General features: G+C 41.8%; 1 protein-coding gene across 1 annotated transcript in view; it reads left to right on the top strand.

The window, feature by feature from the left end:
* Positions 1 to 461: 461 nt before the first annotated feature.
* LOC129846088 (speckle-type POZ protein-like A) overlaps positions 462 to 20,937 on the top strand; it is a 54,863-nt gene continuing 34,387 nt past the window's right edge. Inside the window, exons 1-4 of the mRNA XM_055914082.1 lie at positions 462 to 649; positions 12,558 to 12,679; positions 12,871 to 13,022; positions 13,166 to 13,293. Coding sequence (XP_055770057.1) covers positions 572 to 649; positions 12,558 to 12,679; positions 12,871 to 13,022; positions 13,166 to 13,293 — 480 coding nt within the window. The 5' untranslated portion in view covers positions 462 to 571. The remainder of the gene's footprint in view (positions 650 to 12,557; positions 12,680 to 12,870; positions 13,023 to 13,165; positions 13,294 to 20,937) is intronic.

The raw sequence follows: 20,937 nt of genomic DNA, 5'->3' as shown, positions 1-20,937 counted from the left end.
CCCCATCTCTCTCTCTCCCCTTCCCCCCCTCTTCCCTTCCGGCCTCTCTCTCTTCTCTCCCCTTCCCTCTCTCTCTTCTCTCCCCTTCCCCCATCTCTCTCTCTCCCCTTCCCCCCCTCTCTCTCTCCCCTTACCCCCATCTCTATCGCGCTCTCCCCTTCTCTCCCCTTCCCCTCTCTCTCTATCGTTCTCTCCCCACTCTCCCCTTCTCTCTCTCGCTCTCTCTCCCCTTCCCCTCTCTCTCTATCGTTCTCTCCCCCCTTCCCCCCTCATCCCCATCTCTCCCCCCCTTCCCCCCTCATCCCCATCTCTCTCTCCCCTTCCCCCCATCTCCCTCCCCCCTTCCCCCCTCATCCCCATCTCTCTCTCCCCTTCCCCTCTACAAACCCTGTTCCTTAACCTCTAACCTGGTTTCAGTAGAATGTTGTGACTTGTCATCTGATGTGGTAATGCAGTGCTGATGGCCCAGTCTGATGTTGGGTTTAGAAGGTGTTTATTAGTCTTAACCACTCCTCTGCTCCCCTGTAGGAAAGGTTAAGTGTTAAAGCTGCTGCTGAGGGGGAAGCTGGCCATGTCACGGGTTCCTACCCCTCCTCCACCAGGGGACATGTCTACTGGACCTGTGGCAGAGAGCTGGTGTTACACACAGGTAGGTGTGTGTCTGTCCACTGTCTCTCCATCATCAACATCTAGTGTCTAAAGAAAGTATTCACACCCACTAGAATTATAAAGTGGAATTATGTTTTTAGACATTTTAGACATTAAGTATTCAACCCCTTTGTTATGGCAAGCCTAAATACGTTCAGGAGTATAAATGTGCTTAACAAGTCACATAATAAGTTGCATGGACTTATTCCATGTTCAAGAATAGTGTTTACCATGATTTTTGAAATTACTACCTCATCTTTGTACCCCACACATACAATTTACCTGTAAGGTCCCTCAGTCGAGCAGTGAATTTCAACCACCAAGACAAGAGAGGTTTTCCAATGCCTCGCAAAGAAGAGCACCTATTGGTAGATGGGTAAAAAAAAATCTGACATTGAATATCCTTTTGAGCAGGGTCTTTTTAATTAATTTATTGTCCACGCCCCGTGGAAATCTAATTCACGCCTCAAGACTCGTCTGAAGGTAGGCTGTTCTGAGGGCAAAATGGGGTGCAACTCAATACCAGGAAGGTGTATATGGAAGAAGTTTAGTGCGATTTTTCTTTTTGTTATAATAATTAATAATAAATAAATAATTAATAAATAATAAATAATTAATTATTGATATTTCTTATACAGTGCATTTGTAAAGTATTCAGACCCCTTCCCTTTTTTCACATTTTGTTACTTTACAACCTTATTCTAAAATGGATTAAATTAGTTTTTTCCTCATCAATCTACACACAATACCCCATAATGACACCACAATACCCCATAATGACACCACAATACCCCATAATGACATCACAATACCCCATAATGACATCACAATACCCCATAATGACACCACAATACCCCATAATGACATCACAATACCCCATAATGAGAACGTGAAAATAGGTTTTTAGACATTTTTACAGATTTATCAAAAATTAAAACTGATCACATTTACATAGGTATTCAGTACTTTGTTGAAAAAGTCAAGGGGTCTGAATACTTTCCAAATGCACTGTATCTCTCAGATATAGGACAGACATTTAAATAAACTTTATTTATTGAACTTTTCCCATGTAAAAATTAGTTAATTAATGCGCTTCTATGGGCTAATAGCAGTAATGCTAGACTCTTAATAGGGACAAGTGTTCCGCTACCGGTGAAATTGGAGGGCGCGCAATTCAAATAAATATTTGTAATATTAAACATTCATGAACATACAAGTGTCTGATATCATTTAAAAGCTTAACTTCTTGTTAATCGAACTGCGTTGTCAGATTTCAAAAGGGCTTTACGGCGAAAGCATACCATGTGATTGTCTGAGGACGGCGCCCCACAACATATTTTTCCACCAGCACAGGCTTCACAAAATCACAAATAGCGATTAAATAAATCACTTACCTTTGAAGATCTTCCTCTGTTTGCAATCCCAAGGGTCCCAGCTACACAATGAAGGGTTGTTTTGTTCGATGAAGTCCTTCTTTATATCCCAAAAGGTCTGTTTAGTTGGCGCCATTGATTTCAGTAATCCACTTGTTCAACATGCAGACAAAGGAATCCAAAAAGCTACGGTAAACTTCGTCCAAACAAGTCAAACAACATTTCTAATTAATCCTCAGTTACTCTAAAATGTAAATAAACTATAATATTTCATACCGAAAGTAGTATGTTCAATAGGAAAGGAAAATAACTAAGAGCACGCCCTCATTCACGCGCGCTGAAAGACTACTTTTCTAATGGAGTTACCTTCAGAAAAACTCCAATTATTTGTTAGTTTTTCAAGAAACAAGCCTGAAACTTTGTATAAAGACTGTTGACATCTAGTGGAAGCCATAGGTACTGCAATCTGGGAGACAGAAATATATATGAGCAATAGCTTTGCATTGAAAGAGCCTGGGAGCAAAAAATAATAATATTTAGGTTGGATTTTCTTCGGATTTTCGCCTGCCATATCAATTCTGTTATACTCACAGATATTGTTTTAACAGTTTTAGAAACTTCAAAGTGTTTTCTATCAATGCTACCAATTATATGCATATCCTAGCTTCTGGCCCTGAGTAACAGGCAGTTTACTTTGGGCACGTCAGACTGGCGGAAATTCAGGAAACTAGACCTTATCCCAGAGAGGTTTTTAAGGATTAAAACATTTACAGAGTTTAATGTCTGTGATCGGAGAAAACTGAGGGTGGATCAACAACATTGTAGTTACTCCACAATACTAACCCAATTGACAGTGTAAAAGAGGAAACCTGTACAGAATGCAAATATTCCAAAACATGCATCCTGTTTGCAATAAGGCACTAAAGTAATACTGCAAAAAATGTTGCAAAGCAAATTACAGTTTTGTCCTGAATACAAAGTTTTATGTTTGGGGAAAATCCAATACAACACATTCATGAGTACCACTCTCCATATTTTCAAGCATAGTGGTGGCTGCATTCTGTTATGGGTATGCTTGTAATCGTTCAGTACTGGGGAGTTTTTGAGGATGAAATGAAATGGAATGGAGCTAAGCACAGACAAAATCCTAGAGGAAAACCTGGTTCAGTCTGCTTTCCACCAGACACTGGAAAATGAATTCACCTTTCAGCAGGATAATAACCTAAAACACAAGGCCAAATCTATGCTTGAGTTGCTTACCAAGAAGACAGTGAATGTTCCTGAGTGGCATAGTTACAGTTTTTAAATATATTGGCTTGAAAATCTATGTCAAGACTTGCAAATGGCTGTCTAGAAATGATCAACAATCAACTTGACAGAGCTTGAATAATTTAAAAAAGAATAATGTGCAGATGTTGTACAATCCAAGTGTGAAAAGCTCTTAGAGATTTACCCAGAAAGACTCACAGCTGTAATCGCTCTTAGAGACTTACCCAGAAAGACTCACAGCTGTAATCGCTCTTAGAGACTTACCCAGAAACACTCACAGCTGTAATCGCTCTTAGAGACTTACCCAGAAAGACTCACAGCTGTAATCGCTCTTAGAGACTTACCCAGAAACACTCACAGCTGTAATCGCTCTTAGAGACTTACCCAGAAAGACTCACAGCTGTAATCACTCTTAGAGACTTACCCAGATACACTCACAGCTATAATCACTCTTAGAGACTTACCCATAAAGACTCACAGCTGTAATCGCTTTTAGAGACTTACCCATAAAGACTCACAGCTGTAATCGCTTTTAGAGACTTACCCATAAAGACTCACAGCTGTAATCGCTCTTAGAGACTTACCCAGAAAGACTCACAGCTGTAATCACTCTTAGAGACTTACCCAGAAAGACTCACAGCTGTAATCACTCTTAGAGACTTACCCAGAAAGACTCACAGCTGTAATCACTCTTAATCACTCTATTTAACCTTTATTTAACCAGGCAAGTCAGTTAAGAACAAATTGTTATTTACAATAACGGCCTACTAGAAGGCAAAAGGCCTCCTGCGGGGACAGGGGGTGGGATTAAAAATATATATAGGACAAAACACACATCACGGCAAGAGACAACACAACACCACATAGCAAGGCAGCAACACATGACGACACAGCATGGTAGGAAAACAACATGGTACAAACATTATTGGGCCCAGGCAACAGCACAAAGGGCAAGAAGGTAGAGACAACAATACATCACACAAAGCAGCCACAACTGTCAGTAAGAGTTTCCATGATCGAGTCTTTGAATGACGAGATTGAGATAAATGGGGTATTTTGTGTAGAATTGTAGGGAAAAATATATTAAATACTTTTTGAATTCAGGCTGTAACACTGGTGTGAATACTGTCTGAAGTCGCTGTATGCTCTCAGACAGAAATCTGTTAGATTAGTTCACTAGCTCCGATCACCAAACATTTTTGGTTTGTCCTCATATTATTTTCAATTTCTATATTGGATGTTTTGATTTTAGTATTTGGTATTTTATTAGGATCCTCATTAGCTGTAGCAGAAGCAGCAGCTACTCTTCCTTGGGTCCACACAAAACATGAAACATGATATAATACAGAACATTAATAGGCAAGAAAATCTCAAGGACAGAACTACGATTATTTTTATTATTTTTTAAAGGCACACGTAGCCTCCATATCAATGCATAGACACAAACTATCTAATAGGTCCAATAGGGGAGAGGGGTTGTGCCGTGAGGTATCAGGGGTTGTGCCGTGAGGTATCAGGGGTTGTGCCGTGAGGTATCAGGGGTTGAAACCAGGTTTGCTGTTTATTTGAGCACTATGAGATGGAACAGAGTTACATGCATTAATGGTTCTATATAATACTGTACGCCTTCTGGAATTTGTTCTGGATTTGTGGACTATGAAAAGACCCCTGGTGGCATGTCTGGTGGGGTAGGTGTGTGTGTCAGAGCTGTGTGTAAGTTGACTATGCAAACATTTGGGGATTTTCAACACATGAATGTTTCTGATAAAAAGAAGAAGTGATGCAGTCAGTCTCTCCTCAACTCTTAGCCAAGAGAGACTGGTATACATAGTATTTATATCAGCCCTCTGATTACAATGAAGAGCAAGACGTGCCGCTCTGTTCTGGGCCAGCTGCAGCTTAACTAGGTCTTTCCTTGCAGCACTCGACCACACGACTGGACAATAATCAAGATAAGACAAAACTAGAGTCTGCAGGACTTGCTTTTTGGAGTCTGGTGTCAAAAAAGCAGAGCATCTCTTTATTACAGACAGACCTCTCCCCATCGTTACAACAATTGAATCAATCTAAGGTAACACCAAGTAATTTAGTCTCAACTTGTTCAACAGCCACATCATTCATTACCAGATTCAGCTGAGGTCTAGAACTTAAGGATTGATTTGTACCAAATGCACTGCTCTTAGTTTTAGAGATGTTCAGGACCAGTTTATTACTGGCCACCCATTCCAAAACAGACTGCAACTCTTTGTTAAGGGTTTCAGTGACTTCATTAGCTGTGGTTGCTGATGCGTATATGGTTGAATCATCAGCATACATGGACACATATGCTTTGTTTAATGCCAGTGGCAGGTCATTGGTAAAAATAGAAAAGAGTAGAGGGCCTAAAGAGCTGCCCTGCGGTACACCACACTTCACCTGTTTGACATTAGAGAAGCTTTCATTAAAGAAAACCCTTTGAGTTCTATCTGATAGATAGCTCTGAATCCACTAAATGGCAGAGGTTGAAAAGCCATAACACATACTTTACGTTTTCTCAACAACAGGTTATGGTCAATAATATAAAAGGCTACACTGAAATCTAACAGTACAGCTCCCACTATCTTCTTATTATCAATTTCTTTCAACCAATCATCAGTCATTTGTGTCGGTGCAGTACATGTTGAGTGCCCTTCTCTATAAGCATGCTGAAAGTCTGTTGTTAATCTGTTTACAGAGAAATAGCACTGTATTTGGTCAAGCAACATTTTTTCCAACATTTTGCTAAGAGCTGTTAGCAAGCTGATAGGTCTGTTGTTAGGACCAGTAAAGGCCGCTTTACCACTCTTGGGTAGCGGAATTACTTTGGCTTCCCTCCAGGACTGAGGACAAAGACTTTCCTCTAGGCTCAGATTAAAGATATGACAGATAGGAGTGGCTATAGAGTCAGCTTCCATCCTCAGTAGCTTTCCATCTAAGTTGTCAATGTCTGGAGGTTTGTCATTATTGATCGATAACAATCATTTGTCCACCTCTCTCACACTAACTTTACAAAATTCAAACTTGCAATGCTTTTCTTTCATTATTAGTTTTTTTATGCATGAATACGATGGCTCACTGTTCGTTGTTGGCATTTGCTATCTAAGTTTGCCCACTTTGCCAATGAAGGAACCATAAAAATTATTTGCAACATCAAATGGTTTTGTGATGAATAAGCTATCTGATTCAATGAAAGATGGAGTTGAATTTGTCTTTCTGCCCATAATTAAATTAATTTCATTTTTTTATATCATTGATCTTGGCTTCATAATATAGTTTCTTCTTCTTTTTGTTGAGTTTAGTCACATAATTTCTCAGTTTGCAATAAGTCAGCCAGTCAGATGTGCAGCCAGACTTATTAGCCACTCCTTTTGCATGTCAATTGCTTAACAGGTTCATGTTTATCAATAATTGGAAGAAGCAATTTCATAAATTCATCAAGTGCAGTGTCTGGATGCTCCTTATTAATCACATCAGACCAACAAATATTTTTTACAGAATCCACATGAGTCACATCAACATCTTTGTATGCTCTATTATACACTATTTGATAAACTTGGAAACTCACTTTTGAGGAAACCGTCTTTCAATGTTTTGGTACTACTGTTGGAGAGCCCTTATTTGTCTACACCCATTCAGCATTGTTCACACCCTCTTAAGCCTTAGCCCCACCCATCTCTTTTAAGGTTTGATCTGAGCGTTCTGTACTAACTTGCTAGCTACTTCCAGACATCTACGAGAGATGGAACAGCTCACTGAACATTACTCGCCCTATCGCTCTATCTGTAGTTTCGCGTTCAGAGCGCACACTGGACGCTCTGGCCAATGAGTAGGGTTGTTCCGAAAGCTCTGACCTCACAACTACAGTCAAGCACCCAAGCTAACTTGCTAACATTGGCTATCTACTTCCAGACACATAATGAGAGAACACCCCACTCTGACCATTTTACTCCCCCTAGCAGAGCTGGTTAGGCTGTTTTCATGTTAACCAGAGCGTTGGTGACTGTACCTGTGCTGCTGGCAACTATTTAATGATGCTTTGTTGCCGACGTTTACTGACACCGGACATATTCAACGGGTATTGAGCGTTCAAAAATGCATCAGTTATTCTGTGCTCTGGCACACTAAGACGAGAGTCTTCTGTTAAGAAATGTAGCTAGATAGCTAGCTAGGTAAACAATGAATCCCAACGCATGACGTAACATTAATTAGTGAGTCAGCCAACTAACGTTAGCTAGCTAGCTAACAGTACACTTTAACTTGAAATGAAAATCCTTTGTCAAAATTAGAGTGGAGTGTTTTGTTAAGACATGTAGCTAGCTAGCTAGCTAAACAATGGCCCATAGTCACAACTCATGACATTACTACCCTGCATGAATCTGCAGGTAGCTGACAACCAGGTTCTATGGCTATAACTAGTCAAGCAAATGTGTCTGAGATACGAAGAATAAGATCATACACATAACGTTAGCTAGCTAACAATACACTTGAAATGAAACCACTTTCTGTCAAAATTAGAAATTGTAATATCTGAAAATCTTACCAGTATACATCATGGTTGGACGGGTCTCCTGTCTGATGCCATGCATTGTTGCCTTAGTTTGACGATGTATTCCAGACTGCTGTTTTCTCCATCTCCTTAGCTATCATACTCGAATTCCACTGATTTCAAAACTCGGTCCTCCAGAAAGTGGAGAGCAAACACATAACGTTAGCGAGCGAGCCAGCCTGCTAACATTAGCTAGCTAACAGTACTTTAACTTGACATTAGGTTTATGCAGTATTACTAAACAATATATTTTTTTAAAGCAGCGTTAGAGACGATTACCTAAACATACTGACCAGCTCCAATAGACAGACGCGTGCTATATGGTAGACCAATCCAAACCCGTCTCTCGACATGTCCAGCCCACTCATTATCTCAGCCAATCATGGCCAGTGGGAAGGTTGCTCACTTTTTCTGTGGCTAAACCAAGTAGCCACAGATGGCATACAAGTTTGATGTTGAGGGACATGAAAGTTCACATGTTCCAGAAGCCATTTCTGCCCAAAAAATGCATTTTGATTAAAAATAAAAATCTATGTTCAAACAGCTCCCCTGTGAAGTCGTGACTTGTGACATACACCTAGTTTCCTGAATCGGGTCACATATTGTGATCACTGCATCCAATGGGTACGGATACAGCTTTAGAACCAAGATCTACAGTATTAGTAAAAATGTGATCGATACACGTGGAGGATCTTGTTCCTGTAGTGTTTGAAAACGCCCTGGTAGGTTGAGTAATAACCTGAACCAGATTACAGGCACTGGTTACAGTGAGAAGCTTCCTCTTGTAAAACACCCTGGTAGGTTGATTATTAACCTGAACCAGATTACAGGCACTGGTTACAGTGAGAAGCTTCCTCTTGTAAAACACCCTGGTAGGTTGAGTAATAACCTGAACCAGATTACAGGCACTGGTTACAGTGAGAAGCTTCCTCTTGTAAAACACCCTGGTAGGTTGATTAATAACCTGAACCAGATTACAGGCACTGGTTACAGTGAGAAGCTTCCTCTTGTTAAACACCCTGGTAGGTTGATTAATAACCTGAACCAGATTACAGGCACTGGTTACAGTGAGAAGCTTCCTCTTGTAAAACACCCTGGTAGGTTGATTAATAACCTGAACCAGATTACAGGCACTGGTTACAGTGAGAAGCTTCCTCTTGTTAAACACCCTGGTAGGTTGATTAATAACCTGAACCAGATTACAGGCACTGGTTACAGTGAGAAGCTTCCTCTTGTAAAACACCCTGGTAGGTTGATTAATAACCTGAACCAGATTACAGGCACTGGTTACAGTGAGAATCTTGCTCTTGTTAAACACCCTGGTAGGTTGATTAATAACCTGAACCAGGTTACAGGCACTGGTTACAGTGAGAAGCTTCCTCTTGAGCGGACAGCTTGATGAAAACCAGTCAATATTCAGGTCCCCAAGAAAGTAGACCTCTCTGTTTACATCACATACACTATCAAGCATTTCACACATATTATTTAGATACTGACTGTTGGCACTTGGTGGCCTATAGCAACACCCCAAAAGAAAAGGCTTTAGATGTGCCAAGTGAACCTGCAATCACAACACTTCAATACCACTTGACATAAGATCTTCTCTAAGCATTACAGGGATATGGCTCTGAATATATACAGTAACACCTCCCCCATAAGCATTACAGGGATATGGCTCTGAATATATACAGCAACACCTCCCCCATAAGCATTACAGGGATATGGCTCTGAATATATACAGCAACACCTCCCCCATAAGCATTACAGGGATATGGCTCTGAATATATACAGTAACACCCCCCCCCCCCCCCCCCCCCCATAAACATTACAGGGATATGGCTCTGAATATATACAGCAACATCCCCCCCCCCCCCCCCCCATAAGCATTACAGGGATATGGCTCTGAATATATACAGTAACACCTCCCCCATAAGCATTACAGGGATATGGCTCTGAATATATACAGCAACACCTCCCCCATAAGCATTACAGGGATATGGCTCTGAATATATACAGTAACACCTCCCCCATAAGCATTACAGGGATATGGCTCTGAATATATACAGTAATACCTCCCCCATAAGCATTACAGGGATATGGCTCTGAATATATACAGCAACACCTCCCCCATAAACATTACAGGGATATGGCTCTGAATATATACAGCAACACCTCCCCCATAAGCATTACAGGGATATGGCTCTGAATATATACAGTAACACCTCCCCCATAAGCATTACAGGGATATGGCTCTGAATATATACAGCAACACCTCCCCCATAAGCATTACAGGGATATGGCTCTGAATATATACAGTAACACCTCCCCCATAAGCATTACAGGGATATGAATATATACAGTAACACCTCCCCCATAAGCATTACAGGGATATGGCTCTGAATATATACAGTAACACCCCCCCCATAAGCATTACAGGGATATTGTAACGGCTGTCCTCCTCTTCTTCATCCGAAGAGGAGCAGGGATTGAACCAAGGCGCAGTGGAGTTTGAATACATAATGAATTTAATGACAAGACGAAAAAACACGAACTTGACTATACACTAACAAAACAAATAAACGGTGTAGAACAGATCTGAACGACGGACTCACATAACACACGAGAACGCACGAACAGGGAAAAAGCCTACACATAAATGACACTTAACAAACAAACCGAAACCAGTCCCTTGTGGCGCAACGACATACACAAACACAGGAGACAATCACCCACAACGAACACTGTGACAACGCCTACCTAAATATGACTCTTAATTAGAGGAACGCCAAACACCTGCCTCTAATTAAGAGCCATACCAGGCAACCCAAAACCAACACAGAAACAGAAAACATAGAATGCCCACCCAACCTCACGTCCTGACCAACTAACACACATAACAACTAACATAAATAGGTCAGGAACGTGACAGATATGGCTCTGAATATATACAGCAACACCTCCCCCATAAGCATTACAGGGATATGGCTCTGAATATATACAGTAACACCTCCCCCATAAGCATTACAGGGATATGGCTCTGAATATATACAGTAACACCTCCCCCATAAGCATTACAGGGATATGGCTCTGAATATATACAGCAACACCCCCCCATAAGCATTACAGGGATATGGCTCTGACTATATACAGTAACACCTCCCCCATAAGCATTACAGGGATATGGCTCTGAATATATACAGCAACACCTCCCCCATAAGCATTACAGGGATATGGCTCTGAATATATACAGTAACACCTCCCTCATGAGCATTCCTGTCTCTTCTATAGATGTTATATCCTTGTATTGCTACAGATGTATCATCATGTTAATGATCTAAGTGAGTCTCAGAAATGGCTAATATATGAATGTTATCTGATGTCATCAAGTTATTGATTTCATGAACCTTATTTCTAAGGCCCCATATATTATTATGGGATGTTTTCAGCCCTTTCCTGGGTAGCTGATCAGAGACATAATATGGAAAAGAGCAAACAAAGCAAGAGACAAAAATATACATTCAGCCGTCCATTAATCAGTTAATCAGTGTGTGTGTGTGTGTGTGTGTGTGTGTGTGTGTGTGTGTGTGTGTGTGTGTGTGTGTGTGTGTGTGTGTGTGTGTGTGTGTATGTGTATGTGTGTGTGTGTGTGTGTGTGTGTGTGTGTGTTGTGCTGCGGAGTTGAAGCTATGAACCCATAGACTTGGCTCTCTCATCCCTTCCTGGCTTCTGGGTGGGAGGGTTGGACAATGAGCCTGTCATAGCGGATGTAAGCAATGTCCCCACGCACTCTGGCAGCTTTCATGGCTGGGATCAGTTCCTTCCTCTTCAGTTTCAGGCTAGTCCTTTTTTTAGGAAGATATATGTTCCTCTCAAGTTCTTGGCTCTTTAAAGAACAGCTACCTTGTCCTTCAACCTCAGGAACTTCACCACTATTGGGCCTGTCACCTGGGCCGGTGGTGGGTTTTCCAATCCTGTGGGCGCGTTCCACCTCAATCTTCCTGTGGTCCATTTCCCCTCACTTTGTCCTCAACCATGTTGTTCCGCCTTGAACTCTCTCATTGACTTACAGATTGCTGTCATCTTGCTGTTCTCCTGTTTCAACTCATTGAGCTGATCCTGGGAGAACTGCTAACTGTTCTTCAGGTCCTGGACCTCTCTGGTCAGGTCGTCCATTCTTGTATTAGTCGAATCCACCAGTATTTGGACAAAACACTTGAAGATATTTTCTTGTTGTAACAACTGCTTGTAGAACTATTTTTGTTTGTTTAAAATATCCTTCACATGTGATAGACACCACTGTCCTCAACGGTACTCCCACTGGCTTTGGTCTTTGTCATGGTAGCTAGCAACGTAGGTAATGCTGTTACTCCTCGCAGTTCCAGACAGGGCAGGTCACAGGGAAGATGGAAAACAACAAACAGCAGGGAACTAGACAGCCACAAACCTAATCCCCAGTCCCAGCCACAATGGCTAACCGTGTTGCGGGCTGCGTTCAAGCCCTCAAGAAAACCCCGCTAGCTAGCAGCTAGGCTAGCTGCTACGCCAAATAGCTCCTCAGACCTGGCCTTGGTTGGCAGGATCAATGGACAGAGACTAGCAGTCCCAGCAACTGATGCCAACTGCGTCGCAGGATCCAAACTAAAAAAGAAAGGCTGTCTTTTGAAGTGGATGGAAGCGTTGTGATTGTTGCCCTTTTGTTTCAGGTGAAAGTAGTCAAGTTCTCCTACATGTGGAGCATCACCAACTTCAGCTTCTGTAGAGAGGAGATGGGGGAGGTTTTAAAGAGTTCCACCTTCTCCTCTGGACCCAACGACAAGATGAAATGGTAAACTTAACATTTACTGTATTACTACTGTCATCAATTAATTCTAACTTGCTTATAAAATGCTTCTAGGCAGGAGAAAGAGTATCATACTGATCTCAACAGCTTGTTGTTTCTTTGTTAATAACGACTGGAGTAATACAGCCTCTGCTGAACTAATATTCTGTTTTGTTCCTCCTCTGTTTCCTGCCCAGGTGTCTGAGAGTCAACCCAAAAGGACTAGATGATGAAAGCAAAGATTATCTGTCGTTGTATTTACTTCTTGTTAGTTGTCCAAAAAGTGAAGTCAGAGCAAAGTTCAAGTTTTCCTTATTGAACACTAAAAGAGAAGAGACTAAAGCTATGGGTTAGTAACAGACCTGACAGTCTACAACTATATTACGTTAAGGAAATCACCATTCAAATAACATACTATGTACCTGTATTCTCCTAGTTAGAGCCTTATAGACACAAACTAAGTGTGTTTTGGATTCTTCCTCCTCCCTGCAGAAAGCCAAAGAGCCTATCGGTTTGTCCAGGGGAAAGACTGGGGCTTCAAAAAGTTTATTAGAAGAGATTTCCTGCTTGATGAAGCCAATGGGCTGTTACCTGATGACAAACTCACCCTGTTTTGTGAGGTAAGACATTTACATTTGAGTCATTTAGCAGACACTTATACAGAGTGACTTACGGTTAGTGCATTCATCTTCAGATAGCTAGGTGGGACAACCAGACATCACAGTCATAGTAAGCGGAGTCAGAGATGGTAAGAGGGGAAAGATACTCTTTGAAGAGGTAAGGTTTTAGATGTTTTCAGAAGATGGGCAGGGACTCTTCTGGTTCCACCATTGTTATTTTTTTGTGTGTATGTAGGGTGAAGTTATTAAGAGGCGTAGACAATGAATCTCCATTGGTCCACTAGTTTTGGAGTGACGGTTCGTCTTTACCCAATCAAGGAACATGATAGACGGGCTTTTTTTCTATTGCCTACTTAAATAGACAGTTTTAGCTAACGTACTTAAATTGTCACGGGTCATGTACGGATATTAGAAGCATGTCTATCTAAATCATTTAATGACAAATCATCTAACTACATAGGTACACTTATGAATTACCTGTTGCACAACGTTCAGTGCAGGTGTATGGTGAAACAGTTACCAACACCTGCCGAATGTTGTGCAACAGGTAATTCATAAAGTTTGATTTGAAGCTGATAGGTCAAATATACTGTTTAGTTCTCTACTGCCAAGTTTACACCTTCACTATTACAGTGGCATTTTTTGTCCAAGAAGTTGTCTAAAAGGGATAGAATTTGTTGTTGCCTAATTGTTTTTTTGGTAGGTTTCCACACTACTTTCCTTTCATCTATAGCATTTATTAATATTATTCAGTTCCTTTGGCTTTGATGCCTCATGGCTGAGCATAGCTCTGTTCAAGGAATTGATGATAAAAATATGTTTTTTTTAGACTTCAGTTCAGCTTTTGACATTATCGATCATAGTCTGCTGCTGAAAAAACATATGTGTTTTGGCTTTATAACCACTTGTTATATTATGGATAAAGAGTTACATGTCTAACAGAACACAGAGGGTGTTCTTTAATGGAAGCCTCTCCAACATAATCCAGGTAGAATCAGGAATTCCCCAGGGCAGCTGTCTAGGCCCATTACTTTTTTCAATCTTTACTAATGACATGCCACTGGATTTGAGTAAAGCCAGCTCCTACAGCGAGTAAAATTACTGCAACACTTAACAAAGAGCTGCAGTTAGTTTCAGAGTGGATAGCAAGGAATAAGTTAGTCCTAAATATTTCTAAAACTAAAAGCATTTTTTTTGGGACAAATCAGTCACTAAACCCTAATCTCGTAATGAATAATGTGGAAATTGAGCAAGTTGAGGTGACTAAACTGCTTGGAGTAACCCTGGATTGTAAACTGTCATAGTCAAAACATATTGATAAAACAGTAGCTAAATGGGGAGAAGTCTGTCCATGATAAAGCACTGCTCTACTTTCTTAACACTATCAACAAGGCAGGTCCTCCAGGCCCTGGTTTTGTCGCACCTAGACTACTGTTCAGTCATGTGGTCAGGTGCCACAAAAAGGGTCTTAGGAAAATTGCAATTGGCTCAGAACAGGGCAGAACGGCTGGCCCTTGGATGTACACAGAGAGCTAACATTAATAATATGCATGTCAAATCTCTCCTGGCTCAAAGTGAAGGAGAGATTGACTTCATCAGTACTATTTGTGAGCGGTATTGACATGTTGAATGCAACGAGCTGTCTGTTTGATCTACAGGTGCACAGCTCAGACACCCATGCATACCCCACAAGACACCAGAGGTCTGTCTAAACTACTAACACACAGCTCAGACACCCATGCATACCCCACAAGACATGCCACAAGAGGTGTCTTCACAGTCCCCAAGTCCAGAACAGACTATGGGAGGGGCACAGTACTACATAGAGCCATGACTACATGGAACTCTATTCCACAGTACTACATAGAGCCACGACTACATGGAACTCTATTCCACAGTACTACATAGAGCCATGACTACATGGAACTCTATTCCACAGTACTACATAGAGCCATGACTACATGGAACTCTATTCCACAGTACTACATAGAGCCATGACTACATGGAACTCTATTCCACAGTACTACATAGAGCCATGACTACATGGAACTCTATTCCACAGTACTACATAGAGCCATGACTACATGGAACTCTATTCCACAGTACTACATAGAGCCATGACTACATGGAACTCTATTCCACAGTACTACATAGAGCCATGACTACATGGAACTCTATTCCACAGTACTACATAGAGCCATGACTACATGGAACTCTATTCCACAGTACTACATAGAGCCATGACTACATGGAACTCTATTCCACAGTACTACATAGAGCCATGACTACATGGAACTCTATTCCACAGTACTACATAGAGCCATGACTACATGGAACTCTATTCCACAGTACTACATAGAGCCATGACTACATGGAACTCTATTCCACAGTACTACATAGAGCCATGACTACATGGAACTCTATTCCACAGTACTACATAGAGCCATGACTACATGGAACTCTATTCCACATCAGGTAACTGATTCAAGCAGTAAAATTTGATAAAAACAGATAAAAAAACACCTTATGGAACAGCTGGGTCTGTGAAGCAATGCAAACATAGGCACAGACACATGCATAAACACACATGATAACAGACGATAATATACGCACTATACACACACACGTACACATGGGTTTTGTATTGTAAATATGTGGTAGTGGTGGAGTTGGGGTGAAATCTGTGAATGCATTGTAATGTTTTTAAAATTGTATGAAGAGCCTTAATTTTGCTGGATGAGTAGCTGCTTAGGAAGAGTAGCTGCTTAGGAAGAGTAGCTGCTTAGGAAGAGTAGCTGCTTAGGAAGAGTAGCTGCTTAGGAAGAGTAGCTGCTTTGGAAGAGTAGCTGCTTAGGAAGAGTAGCTGCTTAGGAAGAGTAGCTGCTTAGGAAGAGTAGCTGCTTAGGAAGAGTAGCTGCTTAGGAAGAGTAGCTGCTTAGGAAGAGTAGCTGCTTAGGAAGAGTAGCTGCTTTGGAAGAGTAGCTGTTTAGGAAGAGTAGCTGCTTAGGAAGAGTAGCTGCTTACTTGGCAGCAGCTAATTTTATTTTTTATTTAACCTTTTCTTAACTAACTTGCCTTGTTAAATACAACTTCTTATTTACAATGATGGCCTACACCGGCCAAACCCTAACCCGGACGATGCTGGGCAAATTGTGCGCCTCCCTATGTGACTCCAAATCACGGCCGGTTGTGATACAGCCTGGGAACGAACCCTCTGGCACTGAGATGCAGTGCCTTAGACCGCTGCGTCACTCAGGAGCCCCCCCCCCCCCGATGGGGATCCGCTGCGTCACTCGGGAGCCCCCCCCCCTGATGGGTATCCATAATAAATACAAACACAAAACACAAAAGTAGACTGTGATTTTGCTGTGATCTGATATCAGTGGGTTGACTGTGAATGCTCTGAGAGACTCTGAGAGACTGGGTTGAGGTGTATCTACCGTAGGAGTCCCCTCTAAGTAGACTGTGATTTTGCTGTGATCTGATATCAGTGGGTTGACTGTGAACGCTCTGAGAGACTGGGTTGAGGTGTACCTACCGTAGGAGTCCCCTCTAAGTAGACTGTGATTTTGCTGTGATCTGATATCAGTGGGTTGACTGTGAACGCTCTGAGAGACTGGGTTGAGGTGTATCAACCGTAGGAGTCCCCTCTAAGCCTACCATTGACTATGTACAGTTGAAGTCGGAAGTTTACATTCACTTAGGTTGTAGTCATTAAAACTCCTTTTTCATCCACTCCACAAATGTCTTGTTAACAAACTATAGTTTTGCCAAGTCGGTTAGGACGTCTACTTCGTGCATGACACAAGTATTTTTCCAACAATTGTTTACAGACAGATTATTTCACTTATAATTCACTGTATCACAATTCCAGTGGGTCAGAAGTTTACATACACTAAGTTGACTGTGCCTTTAAACAGCTTGGAAAATTCCAGAAAATTATGTCATGACTTTAGAAGCTTCTGATAGGCTAATTGACATAATTGGAGGTGTACCTGTGGATGTATTTCAAGGCCTACATTCTAACTCAGTGCCTCTCTGCTTGACATTATGGGAAAATCAAAAGAAATCAGCCAAGACCTCAGAAAAAAAATTGTAGACATCCACAAGTCTGGTTTATCCTTGGGAGCAATTTCCAAATGACTGAAGGTACCACGTTCATCTGTACAAACAATAGTACGCAAGTATAAACACCATGGGACCACGCAGCCGTCATACTGCTCAGGAAGGAGACGCGTTCTGTCTCTTAGAGATTAACGTACTTTGGTGCGAAAATTGCAAATCAATCCCAGAACAACATCAAAGGACCTTGTGAAGATGCTGGAGAATACAAAAGTATCTATATCCACAGTAAAACAAGTCCTATATCGACATAACCTGAAAGGTCGCTCAGCAAGGTCGCTCCAAAACCGCCATAAAAAAGCCAGACAACGGTTTGCAACTGCACATGGGGACAAAAATCGTACTTTTTGGAGAAATGTCCTCTGGTCTGATGAAACAAAATAGACCTCTTTGGCCATAATGACCATCGTTATGTTTGGAGGAAAAAGGGGGAGGCTTGCAAGCCGAAGAACATCATCCCAACCGTGAAGCACGGGGGGGTGCTTTGCTTCAGGAGAGACTGGTGCACTTCACAAAATAGATGGCATCATGAGGAAGTAAAATTGTGTGGATATATTGAAGCAAGATCTCAAGACATCAGTCAGGAAGTTAAAGCTTGGTCGCAAATGGGTCTTCCAAATGGACAATGACCCCAAGCATACTTCCAAAGTTGTGGCAAAATGACCTAAGGATAACAAGGTCAAGGTATTGGAGTGGCCATCACAAAGCCTTGACCTCAATCCCATAGAAAATGTGTGGGCAGAACTGAAAAAATTTGTGCGAGCAATAAGGCCGACAAACCTGACTCAGTTACACCAGCTCTGTTGTCGTGTCTTTGGCAATGCCAGATTAAGTGATATGACATGCTATTCCATAAAATCCTTTCTCTGTAATTAATATTACCCGATTAAGCTAATCATGTAAATGTAATTAACTAGAAAGTTGGGGCACCACAAAATAATATTTATAGAGCAGTTATCTTCCGAATAAACTCTTAAAGACCTAGTAATATTTTACATCAATAGGAGTCAATATTAATCGTCACCTTATTTCAGTCTCATCTGAAAGTTGTAAATTATTGGTTATCTTCACGAACCCTGGCTAACAAGTTGAATCAGCAATACAAAATTAGATTTAATTATTTATTTACTCAATACCTAACTAATCACATAGAATGAATCATACCTTGATTACAAATGATGTCATAAAGGAAAACGTCCCTAGCGGACGGTACAGATATGACAGCTGGTTATCCAAAGGAAAGGGGGTTGGGTTTGAGTGAAAGAGCGGGAAGACTGAAGAACAAAGGGAGAAGCGATGTCTCTATCGGGCCGTAGGCAGCTACTCTATCGTAAATACAGAATCTTATGCATTCTAAATTACCGCTCATTTGGAAAAGGAAAATGCAATAAATATTTACTCTGAGCTGCGCTTCAATAGGTTGGTGGTAGATGGAAGGCCGTGTTGCCCAACAGAGTCCTTTGAAGAGTGTTTCTGGTGGTGAACGGGAAACGCTGTAGTGTCGTCGTTGTGTGGTAGACCGATGACAACCGAACTGACATCATATTCATTAAGTACCAACGCATATTGTCAACTGGTTCTATTACTGAAATATGGTTCCTTTCCCTCCACTTGTTTGATGTTCCCAGACTCTCTGTTTAACAAAGGCTATTCAAGAGTCCCTCTGTAGAGTCAGAGAGAGAGGGAAGGGAGAAAGGTATTTATTGGGGGGGTCATAAACCTTACCCACAGGCCACTATCAACTGCGTTTAATTACAGCAAACTTAACATGTGTAAATATTTGTATGATCTAGAAGAAAAAGAAACGCACACCTATGTAGGTGAGGTGCTGGCTAGCGGAGTGGAACACCTATTTAGGCGAGGTGCTGGCTAGCGGAGTAGAAAACTAGAAAATAAAGGAGAGCCGCACACTCTAGGAACTCAGATGCAAAAATATTTAATTACCAACGTTTCGACAGGCAAGCTGTCTTCATCAGGGTACAATCACAGACACTGCGGGATGACTCGTTTATAAATATTATAAATATTTGTATGAACATAACAAGATTCGACAACTGAGACATAAACTGAACAAGTTCCACAGACATGTGACTAACAGAAATGGAATAATGTGTCCTTGAACAAAAGGGGGGGTCAAAATAGTAACAGTCAGTATCTGATGTGGCCACCAGCTGCATTACGTACAGCAGTGCATCTCCTCATGGACTGCACCAGATTTGCCAGTTCTTGCTATGAGATGTTACCCCACACTTCCACCAAGGCACCTGCAGGTTCCCGGACATTTCTGGAGGAATGACCCTAGCCCTCACCCTCCAATCCAACAGGTCCCAGACGTGGTCAGTGGGATTGAGATCCGGGCGTATGTGTGACTTTCATGTTGAGGCCCTCTTTGCGGGAGTGGGGGGCATGGGGTGGGCAGGAGGGGCATAGGTCTGATCTGAGTGGGCCTGTATGGGGTGTGGGCATGGTTGGTTTGGGGGGGGGGGTTATTGATTGATGGCGGTGTGGATGTGAATGGTGGTGCTCTGGTCTGGATGTAGGTCCTCTCGGCATGTGTCCTCTATGTGTAGGTCCGAGGGGGTGGTACCGCAGGTCTGGGTGGGGTGTCTATTGATCTTTTGCTCCGGTGTGAAGTGATGGGGCTGCGGTTGAAGGCGATGTCCTTTAGGGTCTGGGTGAAGGTGGGCACTGCTGCCTTGTATAAGTGAACCTGGTCGTAAGGGCTGTTCAAGTCCAGAGTGGAGTGGTGGGCCAGGTAGACATTAGGTTTTGAGTCACAGGATATACTCGTGTTTGGACACCAGAGTTTAGACACTGTGTATTATTATGTGGCTGGGTGACACTAGTTGGTCCTTAGACAGAAGGTCTAGGGTGCGCTGGGTGTTTGCGAAAAAGTCTATTTTGCTATATATTTTCTGTTTGAGTCCATAAGGAGTACAATCTGTGGCTTGTGGGTGTGTGAGCTCTCTCTCTCTCTCTCTCTCTCTCTCTCTCTCTCTCTCTCTCTCTCTCTCTCTCTCTCTCTCTCTCTGTCTCTCTTTGTCTCTCTCTTTGTCTCTCTCTCTCTCTCTCTCCCCCCCCCCCCCCCAAAGGGGCTTTATTGACATGTATACATACAGTGTTGTAACAATGTACAAAGGGGAAAATAAATCAGCATAAATATGGGTTCTATTTACAATTTTATTCATTTATTTATTTTATTTATCCATTATTTTACCAGGTAAGTTGACTGAGAACACGTTCTCATTTGCAGCAACGACCTGGGGAATAGTTACAGGGGAGAGGAGGGGGATGAATGAGCCATTGTTCTTCACTGGTTGGCCTTTTCTTGTGGCAACAGGTCACAGATCTTACTGCAGTGATGGCACACTGATATTTCACCCAGTAGATATGGGAGTTTATCAAAATTTGGTTTGTTTTCAAATTCTTTGTGGGTCTGTGTAATCTGAGGGAAATATGTGTCTCTGATATAGTCATACATTTGGCAGGAGGTTAGGAAGTGCAGCTCAGTTTCCACCTCAT

The sequence above is a fragment of the Salvelinus fontinalis genome, unplaced genomic scaffold (assembly GCF_029448725.1).
Source record: "Salvelinus fontinalis isolate EN_2023a unplaced genomic scaffold, ASM2944872v1 scaffold_0453, whole genome shotgun sequence".
Taxonomy (NCBI): Eukaryota; Metazoa; Chordata; class Actinopteri; order Salmoniformes; family Salmonidae; genus Salvelinus; species Salvelinus fontinalis.
This window is presented reverse-complemented; position numbering and strand designations above follow the sequence as displayed.